At 40.9% G+C, this 14,555-nt stretch overlaps 1 protein-coding gene across 5 annotated transcripts in view; it reads left to right on the top strand.

Moving 5' to 3' along the window:
- Positions 1 to 14,555, top strand: part of clcn1b (chloride channel, voltage-sensitive 1b) — a 46,561-nt gene that overhangs the window by 3,740 nt on the left and 28,266 nt on the right. For 2 of the 5 annotated variants that reach the window (XM_014012596.1, XM_014012597.1), the window contains exon 1: positions 12,975 to 13,347. The exons of 1 other annotated variant lie outside the window; for it this stretch is intronic. In XM_014012596.1, the coding sequence (XP_013868050.1) occupies positions 13,294 to 13,347 (54 nt within the window). In that variant the 5' untranslated portion in view covers positions 12,975 to 13,293. Of the gene's footprint in view, positions 1 to 12,974; positions 13,348 to 14,555 lie in introns of those variants that run through there. 2 more of the 5 variants (XM_014012594.1, XM_014012593.1) reach the window with 2 other exon arrangements.

The raw sequence follows: 14,555 nt of genomic DNA, 5'->3' as shown, positions 1-14,555 counted from the left end.
ATACAAGTCAGTCCATTTACCAGTTATTGTACTGCAATTTGATGTGGTTGTAAGCTCATTGGGCCTCATGCAAGAACATGTTCGTATTCTTATCCTAAATTTCTCTTACTTTTGTTCGTACAAATGGTTTGTACGAACATGTCACGTCAGATTCAACAAACTCTTCTATCTTCAAGAAAAGTGTGTAAATGAGCTGCTTTAAAATGTTTTCAAAATAAGTCTGGCACTTTGGAGAAAATCAAGGACTCGCTGGAGGGATTATGTACCCCCTCTGGCCTGGGAACGTCTCGGAGTCCCCCGGGACGAGCTGGAAAGTGTCGCTGGGGAGAGAGAAGTCTGGGTCTCTCTGCTGCTGCCCACCGCGACCCGATCCCGGATAAGCCGGCCAGACGGACAATTTATATTGTTAGTCTAAATTATTACATTTTAAATTATAACTCTAATTCAAGCAGAATAGCCTATTGTCAAGGTAATTATAGAGTGTAATTTATTTTCAACTCAAAATATCTTCAAACTAACGAAATATAAAGTTATGAGGGAGGAAAACCCGTCTGGATAACAGCAGACTGACTTCACGTAAAATATACGACAGGTCTGGACCACTCNGAAATATAAAGTTATGAGGGAGGAAAACCCGTCTGGATAACAGCAGACTGACTGCTCGTAAAATATACGACAGGCCTGGACCACTCGTGAATTTTGTTCATATCTGAAAACAATCTTAGAATACGAAAACATTGGTGAATGCCACAAATTCTCCTAAATCACTCGTACGCACAATTTAAGAACAAATTGTGCTTACGAACGGTTTTTGCATGAGGCCCAATGTTTTAATTTTTTACTACGTTTTACTACTACAACTTTGACTTCAATCATCAAGCTAAGTCCAGGTGGGACCAGACTAATATGGATATTCATCTTAACATAACTCCTTTATAAAGTGTTTTACAGTCGTTCATGTGAGTCGTTTTAAAAACTTTTACATAGCTATCAATTTCAGTTGTATTCCAGCAATAATATTTGATGTTCCTGCCTCAATGTTTCCCAGGCTGCACCTGAAGTGCTACAGCTAGCAGTTGCTGCAATTACAGAATTCCATATAAATCAGCGTGTAATGCAGCAGTTTTCAACTTCTGTTTGGCCCCTCTTTAAAGAAAGAAAATGTCAGTTTCCCAATTCTGTTTTATTCAAACCAAGGTCATATACTGTATTCATTAGAGTCTGCTTCAAAAGGTCTGAACTTTAGTTTTAATGCATAACCTGACAAAACGCAGAGGAAAACCTGTAAGTTTGTGTACTGGAAAGGGTGATTGTCCATGTCAGGATCTGTGGTATTGTTGGTTTTCTTATAGCTTTTTTGGGGGTTTATGTAGGGTCTTTTCCAGTTTCTCTATTCTCCAGTGTTCCTATCACTATTCTGCTCCTGCCCCACACACTGTCAGTTATCTCTGCTCCCAGGTTGTGATGATTCGTTAATGTTCCCTTTTATTCAGTTTCCTTCACTTTGTTCTAAAGTTCTGCATTGTGCCTGCTATAGTTTGTTTATTTAAAAGATTTCCCATTACTCTCCACCGTAGCAGAGATAGTTCTTTTAAGTCCAACAAGTCATTAAAAACACATTAAAACAAAACCACAAATCAAAAACAGCCAGCGCAAAGCACTTTAAAACAAAAAAAGACAAAAAGCACTTAATTAAATATCCTTCACTTGTTCCATTTGCTTGTTTCAAAAAAATATCAAACATTGGAGTTAATAAAATATTTAGAACCCAAAACCACACGTTTTTGTCAGGTTCTCAAAACAACCAAAGGTGAGCAGCTTGGTAACAAACAGACTCAGAGACTCAGTATAAAAAGGAAGTGTATTTTTATTTACAGGTGACAGGTGCTGGTTCAGTGCTGTAAGGGAAAGGGAAGACTTTGTGAGTTCCAGTTCAGATTGAAGAGCAAATTGTTTGTTGAAATGTTGATTAATAATTATTTATCTTACAGGAGAAGCTGGAGGATTTGGCTCTGAGAGGAGAGGGTCCAATTGGTGAGTTCAACAGGCAAGTCCAAACAAAGTCACAGGTTTCCAGATTGGTTTGACGCAGACAGGCAGCAGCACAGGTAAGTGGCTCACAGGTAAGTTCTCTTAACAGGCTGGAGTTGAGGATTGGTTCCAGGATGATCCAGAATGTGTTTTCACTGCACACAGGTAAGTAAACAGAACACGGGTTAACAAACTTCAGGTAAGTAAATACTGTATACTAAAAGGCTCGAGGTGCTTTACCCAAGAGCAAGCTATGCATCAGCGCCGATCCTGTCCTCTGAACAGCCTTATGAACCCTTGGCAGCTGATCCTGATTAGCTGCAGCTGCGATGAGGCTGGTGACCAGTCAGGGCAGAAACAAGTGACAGACTCACAGAATGCCTCAGTAACCCCTCCTCAAGCATCGCCTCCAGGCGATTAAAGACGCTTCTCTGGGTGCTCCCTGTAGAAAGAAGAAATTAAAGAGGGGTCCAAGATAAAGGACCTAGGAATCCAGCTGCGCTCTTCAGGGCCGTATCCCTCCCAGTCCACCAAGTACTGGAAGCCACGGCCCCAACGTCTGACGTCCAGTATGCGCCGGACAGTAAAGGCAGGGTGATCATCAACAAGCCGGGCGAGTGGAGGGTTGTTGGCATGCGGGCACAAAGGACTGCTGACCACAGGTTTCAATTGGGAAATGTGAGAGGTGGTATATCCTCATGGAGGCAGGGAGATGGAGTCTGATGGCAGAAGGATTGATGATCTTGTCCACCGGGAATGGACCAATAAACCTGGGGAATAGTTTTCTAGGCATGTCTTTAAGGTGAATGTCTCGGGTGGAAAGCCATACCTTCTGTCCAACATGGTAAGTAGGAGCTGAAGAGCGGTGTCGGTCAGCGAACCTCTTATTCTGCTGTGCAGTTGTCATAAGGGCCCTTTAAGTTTGGCTCCAGATGCGGTGACAACGGCAAACATGAGACTGCACAGAGGGGACCAGGATCTCGGCTTCTTAGCTGGGAAACAGAGGGGGGCGGGGTTATAGCCAAGAGAGGCTTTGAAAGATGAAAATCCAGCGGCAGATGAGGTGTGGCAGTTATAAGAATACTCCACACAGGGGAGATGTTTGGACCAATTAGAGGGATTGTTATTTATCACGCACCTGAGGGCGGACTTCAGCTCCTGATTACGCCTCTGACTGGCCATTGGACTGAGGGTGATACACTGAGGTGAGACTGACCTTGGCCCCCAATGCGTTGCAAAAGGCTTTCCATACACGTGAGGAGAATTGAGGCCCTCTTATCGGAAACAGCATCCAGAGGAATCCCATGAAGACGGACGATGTTGGAGACCAGAAGTTGAGCAGTTTCCAGGGCAGAGGGCATCTTGGCTAAAGGGATAATTAAAAAGAACTTTACGAGTTCAGAGATTGARGTCCGTCTGTCAGAGATCCAGAAAAGAAAATCTGTCATTTTTAGCAGGTCAGCTGTGGAATAAAAAAAGAGCTGCTAAAAGTATAAACAGCTGTGTTAAATCATTTTCATTTATTCAGAAGACACAGCGCTGCGCACCGAACCCCCCCCCCACACACACACACACACACACGCGTGCGCAGTCTCAAGTGGTCTCAGTTGCGGTTCTGAAATAAGCATTTTAAAATGATTTCAAAATAAGTCTGGCACTTTGGAGAAAATCMAGGACTCGCTGGAGGGATTATGTAYCCCCTCTGGCCTGGGAACGTCTCGGAGTCCCCCGGGACGAGCTGGAAAGTGTCGCTGGGGAGAGAGAAGTCTGGGTCTCTCTGCTGCTGCCCACCGCGACCCGATCCCGGATAAGCCGGACGGACGGACAATTTATATTGTTAGTCTAAATTATTACATTTTAAATTATAACTCTAATTCAAGCAGAATAGCCTATTGTCAAGATAATTATRGAGTGTAATTTATTTTCAACTCAAAATATCTTCAAACTAACGAAATATAAAGTTATTAGGGAGGAAAATCAGTCTGGATAACAGCAGACTGACTGCTCGTAAAATGTACGACAGGCCTGGACCACTCGTGAATTTTGTTCATATCTGACGACGTTGGAGACCAGAAGTTGAGCAGTTTCCAGGGCAGAGTGCATCTTGGCTAAAAGGACAAAATGTACAGCTTTGGAAAATCTGTCATTTATGGTGAGTACCACGGTATTACCTTCAGATGGGGGTAAACCAGTGATGAAATCCAATGCTATATGGGACCATGGGCGTGCCGGGACAGGCTGAAGACCTGCAGGTGGCTGGTTGTTTGTTTTGAGCACACGTGGGACATGCTGAAACCAAGTCTTTTTATGTCTGAATTCGTTGTGGGCCACCAGAAATGCCTCTTTGTGAAGACCAACATACAGAATGTGCCGGGATGACAGGTGAACCGATGGTTATGGACCCAATCCAAAACTTTGCTGATGATGGCTCGAGGGACGAATTTCTTTCTAGTGGGTCCGGTCCCTGGGTCGGGTTCCGATTGTTGAGTCACGACAATAGTGTTCTTAATGTCCCAGGTAAGCGTCCCCACGAAACAGCTGGTGGGCATGATGTTGTCATCTGAGTTTCTGGTACCTGAGGGTGAGAACTGTCTGGAGAGAGCATTTGGTTTTACATATCTGGACCCGGGTCTGTAGGTAATGGTAAAACTGAAACAAGCAAAGAGACCACCGGGCCTGTCGAGGATTGAGCCTTTTAGCATTTTTCAGGTAAGTGAGGTTTTTGTGATCAGTCCATATTACAAAAGGTTGATCTGAACCTTCTAGCCAGTGTCTCCATTCCTCTAGTGCTAATTTAATAGCCAACAGTTCTCGGTTCCCCACATCATAATTCTGCTCAGCGGGAGACAAACGCCGAGAAAAGAAGGCACAGGGGTGAGTCTTGTTATCTTTTTCTGATCTTTGTGACAAGACAGCACCAACCCCTAGGTCAGAAGCATCGACCTCATAATAAACTGTTTTGTGGGGTCTGGATGACACAAAATGGGGGCAGTAGAGAACAGAGCCTTTAACTCACCGAATGCCTTGTCTGCCTCAGGGGTCCAGTTAAAGGTTCTGAGTGTACAGGTAAGCTGGATCAAAGGAGCGGCGACTTTGTTGTAATAGCTGATGAAACGCCGATAGAAATTTGCAAACCCCAGGAAGCGTTTGAGCCGTTTTCAGTCTTCAGGAACAGGCCAATCAGTGATGGAACGAACCTTTTCGGGGTCAGTATGGAACTGTCCTTTCTCGAAGATGAACCCCAGGAAGGAAACAGAAGACACATGAAAATCACATTTCTCCGCTTTTACAAAAAGTTGATTTTCATAGAGATGCTGGAGAACTGCTCGCACATGAGACTCGTGTTGTTTTTGATCTTTAGAGTAAATAAGGATATCATCCAAATAGACAAAACAAAGTCATATAAGAAATCTGAGGACGTCATTTATGAGAGCATGGAAGACGGCGGGGGCATTGGTGAGCCCAAATGGCATCACCAGATATTCAAAATGCCCAAGTGGAGTCTTAAAAGCCATCTTCCACTCATCCCCCTCTCTTATCCTCACAAGATGGTATGCATTCCTCAGATCAAGCTTAGAGAAAAAAATGGTTGCGGAGTAGAGCTGGTCATGAACAGAGTCAATGGCAGGGGATATTTATTCTTAATAGTAATTTGATTGAGTCCACAATAATCAATACAAGGTCTGAGAGATTTATCTTTTTTCTCAACAAAGAAAAACCCTGCCCCCAGAGGAGATGTGAACGGACAAATGATTCCAGAGGATAAGGAGTCTTCGATGTAACTCTTCATGGAGTCTTTTTCTGGGCCAGACAAATTATACAGACGACTAGATGGAAGGGGAGCACCAGGTAATAACGCTATGGCACAGTCGTATGAGCACCAGGTAATAACTATGGCGCAGTCAAATGGTCTATGTGGAGGAAGTGACAGGGCCTTTTGTTTACTAAACACAGGCGCTAAATCGTGATAAACCTGTGGGACCTTGGACAAATCTGCTTCATTTCCTTTAACAGAAATGATGATAGCTGATTTCAAACAATTTTGTGAGCAAAACTTACTCCAGGTTTCAACTCTTTTCTCTCCAGTTAAAAACAGGTTTATGAGTAGCTAACCAAGGGTACCCAAAAATTAAATGGGGCGAGGAGGAATCAAAAACAAGAAACTCACCGGACTCATGATGATTGCCCGAGACGATGACATGGAGGTTGCTCACTTTATGATGGATTTGAGTCAAATGTTGACCAGTTACTCCAGCGATGGAACCGGGAGTCTCGAGAGGAATAGTGGGGATTAATAACTGGTCCACAAGGTCACTGGAGATTAAGTTTTGTTCAGCACCTGAGTCCACGAGAGCAGAGATGGGCAGTTTGTTCTGAGTCGTCATGATGGTAGCAGGGAGAGAAAATGAGGCAGGAGAGAGTTTAGATGGACCCGAAAATACCTCCTGCTTCACTGTCGAGCCAGCCTATTTCCCCGCGCCGGACAAGTGGCCACAAAGTGTCCCTTATTTCCACAGTAGATGCAGACCTTCGTGGAAAAACATCTTTGTCGTTCCTCAGGTCTTAGACGGGTTCAGCCGATTTGCATGGGTTCAGGTTCAACTGAAGTAGAATGTTGGTGAGTTGGCACTTCCGCCGGCATGCGGAAACTGGTGAGCCGGGGATTATGGGAAATGGAGTCTCTTTCCTTACGTCGTTCTTAGTCGGTTGTCTATGCGGATGGCAAGAGAGATCAGTTCGTCCAAACTCCCGGGAGACAAGCTGATCTTTAACAGGTTCAGAAAGTGAATTAGTAAATGTACTTTGTAATGCCAGTTCATCCCAACCAGACTCTTCGGCGAGAATGCGGAAGTCCACGGAGTGTTCCGTCACCAACTTCCATCCCTGACATAAAGAGAGTAGACACTTGGATGCTTCCTCCTGCTGGAGGGGGATGATCAAATACTCGCTGGAACTCCTGAATAAATAACTGGGAGGTCAAGGTATCAAGTGAATGTGAATCAAGAAAAGCTTGTGCCCAATGAAGAGCTTTACCCCTTAAAGCGGACACAATATAGGTTATGCGGGCCGAATGGTTAGGGAACAAAGATGGTGATCGGGCAAAAGCCAGTTTACACTGTAGTAAAAACCCACCACAGTGGTCTACATTACCATCAAAAAGTTCTGAGGGCCGTAGATCTGGTTCTCGGGCGGTAATGGGGGTAGTTGGCCGCAAGGTGACAGCAGCTGGTGGGTTAACAGGTGCAGAAGGAATTAATGTAGCTAGTTTGTCTATGGAAAAAGCACGATTAGATACTTAATCCAATAATGCAGATGTGTTTTGTTGGAGCAAACACAATTGTTGGATCATGTTATGATTTTCTAATATCTTAGGGTCCTGATAACCCTCAGACTGCCTGTCACCAGAACCACCCTTTGGCCTTGCATCTGGCTGATGCATAATGTCAGGTTCTCAAAACAACCAAAGGTGAGCAGCTTGGTAACAAACAGACTCAGAGACTCAATATAAAAGGTAAGTGTATTTTTATTTACAGGTGACAGGTGCTGGTTCAGGGCTGTAAGGGAAAGGGAAGACTTAGTGAGTTCCAGTTCAGATTGAAGAGCAAATTGTTTGTTGAAATGTTGATTAATAATTATTTATCTTACAGGAGAAGCTGGAGGATTTGGCTCTGAGAGGAGAGGGTCCAATTGGTGAGTTCAACAGGCAAGTCCAAAACAAAGTCACAGGTTTCCAGATTGGTTTGACGCAGACAGGCAGCAGCACAGGTAAGTGGCTCACAGGTAAGTTCTCTTAACAGGCTGGAGTTGAGGATTGGTTCCAGGATGATCCAGAATGTGTTTTCACTGCACACAGGTAAGTAAACAGAATACGGGTTAACAAACTTCAGGTAAGTAAATACTGTATACTAAAAGGCTCGAGGTGCTTTACCCAAGAGCAAGCTATGCATCAGCGCCGATCCTGTCCTCTGAACAGCCTTATGAACCCTTGGCAGCTGATCCTGATTAGCTGCAGCTGCGATGAGGCTGGTGACCAGTCAGGGCAGAAACAAGTGACAGACTCACAGAATGCTTCAGTTTTTGACACATTAAGTTTTAACCTGTTCTCTGTCACCCACTCAGAAACAGACAGTTCTTGTTGCAGCGCCTCATTTACCTGATCTGAACTGTAATAAGATGCATACGTTGTTGTATAATCTGCATAAACAATAGCAGATGTGTTACTTAAAACACAAAGCATATATAATTCACAAAAATACTAAAAAATAAAAGGTCCCAAGCAGCTTTAAAGGGGGAACAAGACAACACATTGTTTTCTATTACTAAGATTCATAATAGCTGATTTTTTTCAAAGCCATAGGCAGATAATTTCATAAATAAAAGTTTTTGATCAATAATATCGAACGCTGCACTGAAATCAAGAAACCCACCTATAAGTTGTTTTTTAACCAGTCATCAGTTCAAGTTAGTGTCATACGTGTAGAGTAATTTTTATACATAGTTTGTGTCAAAATAATGTTAAATTTGTTTAAACACAACAGTTTACTCAGGACAGATAAGATAATCAGGATCAGATGTGATTTCCTCCTTGTAGATCTTCCTGAGCTTTCCAAGTATTTATATTTTTTGAAGTAGTACTGCTGCCATGTCAGAAATTTGTTTTGTAAATAGAGTCTTTTGGTGTTATCTTAAAGCTCTTGGGTTTTGTTTTCAACCTTGGGTTCACAAGCCATCTGAAATCATGAGGTGTGCAGATTACTAATGAGATCCAGGAAGCATGAAATAAGATGAAAAAAGGGACTCGATTGGTGGACATCTAGTGACATAAGACTGAATACACCTCTACTGAACAAACAAAACATGTTTCAAAACAAAACTCAATACAAAACCCATAACAGAGACCCAAATTATGATTTGTATTAAAGACAAACTTCATTAAATTAGCTTGCAATTAAAATTGTGTAAAATATCTGAAATTGCACAATGTACATACAGTACATAAATATGCATGTATATACACTCATATATGTATATGCTTACATACTACATGCATACTCACATTTTTATATGAAAACGTTTAAGCAACATGAACCAGTATATTTTATGAGAAATTGGCTACAGTAGACAGAATAAAAAATGTCAAAGAGAAGTTTTTTCTAGGTTGATTGCAGCAACTAAAAAGATAAGTCAAAGTGGTGAGAAGCCTTATAAATATATTCTTAAACAAAAGTTAAATATTTGTTATGGACTCAGAGCTTGTTTGAGCCACTGTCTAGTTAATATATTGTTTCCAAGGTATTTAAAATGAGTAAGTTTCTCCACTTGTTATACTTGTTCTACAGGCCAGACATAAATGTTTTTGTTCAGTTTTAAAATGATTTGACCTCCATATCTTTTAGTTTAATGTATGCTGAGTTTGTACGGTTGTCTTAATTCCCTCCAAGAGGCACTGCCATTGTTGACCCTCGACCTTAACAGAAAGGAAGCTCCCTCTGTGGACTCCTGCCACGCTGACAGACACACTCCAGCCGGGTGGCGAAAAACAAAGTGCCGCTTGTGTGTTTGCTCTCTCTACGCACACACTGGCTGTGTGTTTGTGTCTGATTTGCATGTTGCACTTCATGTTGTGTAAACGGTTTATATGAGAAGCAGAGCAATGAAACGGATCGCTCAAGTCTCAGATATTACGAGTGACCAAAGGGATTCATCGTTCACCTGCCAAATGTCTTGCACGCTGGAACGAGCGGGACGTGGAAGATTAAGCCATTAAATTTCACAAGGTTTTGCTGTCACTGAATGTTCTTTTCAATTTCAGACGTGGGTGTAATGTTATAACGAATTAATTACAGCCGTATTATATCTACAAAACGCCACATTAAGAAATAGTGTCAATAACCTGTCATTGTTTTGAGCAAAGGTTAAAGCACACCATCTCTCCGGACTGAAAGCCTCCTGAGAGAGACGAGCTGAAGAAAAAAAAAAGACAAACAGTGCAGAACAGAAGTGTGTCAGTGAACATTGGGTCACACTCCTGCTAAAATTATCTATGAGTTAAGTTTCAGCTCAGGGGAGAGAAGAGGGGGGTTGGATGGATGGGGACCGAGGGTGGTGAGAGGGAAAGTTTAAAGGGGGAACAAGAAGGGAAGAAAGGTGAAAGGTTGGACAGAGAGTTCAGACAAAGGTGAACGAAAGAAGAAGAAAGTATCTGCGGCATTTAAAAAATCAGGTTTCAGATGTACAGTACCTTTATAGAAATGTGTGAGTGGAAAAACATGAAATACTTCTCCTGTAAACAGAGACTGATTGATGTACGCTACTTTTGAAGAACGGGGTTCTGTCAAGCTTTAGCAGGCAAATAACCCAGGGCGCAGGCAGGTTCAAAAACTCAAAAATAAGGTCTTTAATATAAATCAAAAAGGCTGGCAGTGCAGCACAAAAACTCACTTGGCTTGGTCACAGTGCTCAGGAAACATGGAGACATGAGACAGTTAGGGTTGACAGAACAATAATCCGACGCAGACTGAACACAGGACACAGATTATGAAGGCAAACTAATGAGGACAAACAAGAAACACCTGAAGGAGACACAAGGGGAAACAGGTGAGCGTGGGCGGGGCTGCAGGGCAGAGAAACACAGGGAAACATAGAAACACTTAGAAAAACCAAAGCATAAAAGCACAGACTGGTTCAGTTTTAAAGAAATGAGCCCTGAAATGAAATCTTATGTCAATTAACTTCTGGCCTTAAGGAGCAATAAAAACAAAGTTTTTAATTTAAAAGGGAAAAAAAATCAAGAAAATGCTTTGATTTCAGTTTTTAAATAAAACTAGTGGTAATGTTTCTTTAAAATTAATTTTGCAAATGACAAACTTGAAGAGGTGTTTAAAGCACACTCAAAAAACTGATTACTTATYGGAGATGGCATGTCAACAATTTCCACCAAGTGTAAAGCAACTTTCACATTTATTTAACAAAAAACTGTGAAAGTTACTTTACACTTAATCAACTCAGTTGAGTGGGAATTAACAAAAATTGGTAAAGTAAATCCAACACATCTGTTTTTTGAGTGCAGTTCAAAAAAGTAAAAGTAAAAATACTTTAACAGGAAATAACTTTGGTAGAAATAAATTTCACTGATAAGAAAAGTACTTCAGTAAACTGCTCACAATAATCAGGAAAGTAAAGGTAGAAGTACTTTTACACAAACTCTAAGAAATAATGTTGAATTTACTTTACCAAGTTATGTCAGCTGGTTCCACGAAACCAAGTTGAGTAAATTTGAACCAATTTACACATTTTCTTTAGAAGAACATGTGTGTAATGATGTGTTAAATGTTAATGTAACTAAGTAAATGTGTAATTTTTATGTTTTGAAAATAAACTAAAAGTAAGTTAGGGTTTAAAAAAACTTAGTAAATTTACAGATCCTCAAAAACATTACAAACTGTAATGAAGTAAATGTAAATCTGCACCTCTGTAAACTACGCTATAAAGTTTTACTGAAAGATGCAAAATGTTGATGTATTAAAATGTAAAACAGAGGGCAGAAACAGTAATGTACTGCCCTGGTCTAATGAACACTGAGGATATTTCTTGTATGTAACATAACATTTCTCCCACAAGTCATTTTCAAAGGTTATGAAATGAACAATAATGAATAAAACAACAAACTCAGACAGAAAGGTAGTTTGCATGCAAACTATGAGATGCTTCTGTTTCAAGATTTAATTTTTTAAAAGGTTTCTTTTAGATTTACTTAATACACTATTGTCCTACCAATTGAAAAAAATTTGTTGGGGTTGTTTACTACTGACTTTTAAAGACACTATACACATTGTATAGTTTTTTTATTAGGTGAACAGTAATATCTTTTTATAATGTGGTTATCTCTGATTTAAGTCATGGTTTCATGTGCAGACTGGGTTGTGGGACTCTTGACCAGGGTTTCACAGACTCAGGAGGCTTTTAATTAGATACATGTCTGATTTAAAACAACACATATAAGAACTGTGATTATACATTAGGGTGAGGAATAATGTCTGACATTTTGACTGCGTGTAGAGGTAGCCTGCCCCTTTTCATTTATCATGAGGCGGAGTCAGGATGTGAAGAGGTTTGTTTCTGGATGTGTTTCCTGGTTCTGGTCACTGTTTAGCTGGTGTCCATTGGAGGCACATTAAAAGCTAATTAGTCCACAGCTGTGTCCGGATGGTTTTGTATGGCTCACTCACATTTGTGTTTTACTCTATTGGTCAAAAAAACAGTCCTTTCATCTGTTTTATAGTTTTTTCCTGTTCTTAAACTTAAAGGAGTGTACTTTAGGCAAAAGACACAGAAAATGCTTTACAAGTACTAGTAGAAGAACTAAAATGTAGTTGTTGCAGTAGTCTCAGAGGGAAAAGCTTCAGTACCAGCCTCATCAGAGTTAAACTTTGAACTTTTTTAGATTTTTAAACCCCTTCCAAAACATATTGACTCATTTTTATTTCCACTGTAGAAACCAAATGGACCATGAAGGCCTAAAACTGTGACCGAGTGGGTCACTTTGATCCAAGGGCAGCAGGAGAGGTTAAAAAACAACCAACGTTTAAAGGAACACTTTAAAAGACCTTCAGAAAGCCTGACRAACTATTGATCAAGACCACTTTAAAGGTGAAAATCTGGCTTTTTGGAATCAAACTAAAAGGAAATGGGTGAATTAAAACTTCTGCAAAGAACTGTAAAGAAAGTGGAAACAAACACCAAACCAGAAATATTGAATACTGATTAAGCTTTACTGAAGTGTGTCATCAGCATTCAAGACACTTAAAATACAGTCCAGTGCTATCCATCCAGACCCATACAGACTGAACATGGTTCTGTTCCCCTCTCAGTCAGCAGGTATTACTCTCATACCTGAAGCTCGTGTCCCGCCTGCATGGGATCATTTCTAATATCGCTGCAGGACTTTGCAGGTCTGGCTGCCTGACTGAGAGACTTCCCCTCTGAATTAAGAGCTGCTGACACTTTATTGTCAACCCTCAAGTGCCTGTATTAACCTCTGCTGCTTTCCCCTGTGTGTGTGTGCATGCATCTGTGTGTGTGTGCGTGTGTGGGGGGGATGTGTGTGACCATACCTGTCAGTCACTGGACTCTATACTGCAAGGAGGCAGAAATGGTCTGTGCCCTCTGCACAGTCAAAGACAGGGAAGGACAGATGTGAGAGGGACTTATTGTACGTTGGCGGCTGTGCAGCAGCAACAAACAGGAGAAGCAGCTGAGACGATGAGGGAGCGCATCAACACTTTTGAGACAGTTCTGAATATGGATCAGTTTCTGGTAAGACTCACGACGCAATAAAATGTTTTAACTTTTGCTTTCTGAGAGGAAGGAATGGTCAACTTTTCAGTTTTTCTGATCACATATTTACTGCTGTAGAAACTCTAATTAAGTTCATAAAACTTGCAAAGCAAATTCAAGAAAACCACAAAAACGTGATTTAAATTTTCTGAATCATTTAACATTAAGTCTAACTTTTATATTGTTCAGTTCACCCCCACCGGCCTTAATTAGAAGACGACAGCTTGAGCAGTGTTTGGATGAGGCATGGGATTGTTGTTGTGTCGGTTAATTAGTGTATGCATATGGAGACACGCTCTTTTAAAATGTGTGTGTGTTGCTTTTTAAAGAGAGTTGTGTGTGTGCAGAAGGAGAGGGGGGGGAGGTATAATCTGATCTATCAGTCAGTGAGCAGGTCAGATTTTATCATTAACCTTGTGCTGCAGGACAGAGTTATGTTAATGTCAGGCCTCGCAACACGTGCACATTTTCATTTACCATGCTCACAAACATAAACAGATTTTTTTTTTCTCCTGCTGAACAACTCACACAAACACACTCCGACATTTAGGAAAGTGCAGCTCTGCCTCATGTGAGATGCAGGAATGTGCAGTAATTTTTTTTAAATTAACTCTCAATGTCAGAGTGCAAACCTCTGCTTTCATCAGCAGCTCCGGCTGTCGTAGAAGCACATTTTCTCTCATTTTCAAAGTTTGCTTGACTTTATCGATGCACATTGCCTCGTTAAAGTTCTCTCAGAAGGTTGARATTCAGAAATGTGTTCAGAGCTTTGAAAAGCTTGGACTTTTATGGATTTTAATCCCATCAGAACCTAGCAGGGAAACGGGTTACATTGACCTTTTTCCTAATCCCTGCTATTATAGGTGCAAGTGTCTGCAGTGTACACCTGTTCTTATGTTTTTAGAGATGCAACCCCAATTAAAAAAAATAGTTTGAACTTTGTGTAAAGAAACAAAATGCAATGATTTACAAATATAAATCTGTATTTTACTTGCAATAGATCATATTAAACATAAMAAACAAGGTAATTTTAAATTTTATGTTAGCAACACATTGAAAAAAATTTCAGATGGGGCAACAAAAATTTCCAAAAAAAAAGTGGTAGAAATGAGAATTACATGAGCTTTTTATAATATTAACCATCACATATTGTAATATGCCATCCTTTTTCAAGTCAGTCAAAAGAT

Source organism: Austrofundulus limnaeus, unplaced genomic scaffold (assembly GCF_001266775.1).
Source record: "Austrofundulus limnaeus strain Quisiro unplaced genomic scaffold, Austrofundulus_limnaeus-1.0 Scaffold93, whole genome shotgun sequence".
Lineage (NCBI taxonomy): Eukaryota > Metazoa > Chordata > Actinopteri > Cyprinodontiformes > Rivulidae > Austrofundulus > Austrofundulus limnaeus.
The sequence above is the reverse complement of the archived record's forward strand: the minus strand, read 5'-3'. Positions and strand labels throughout refer to the sequence as shown.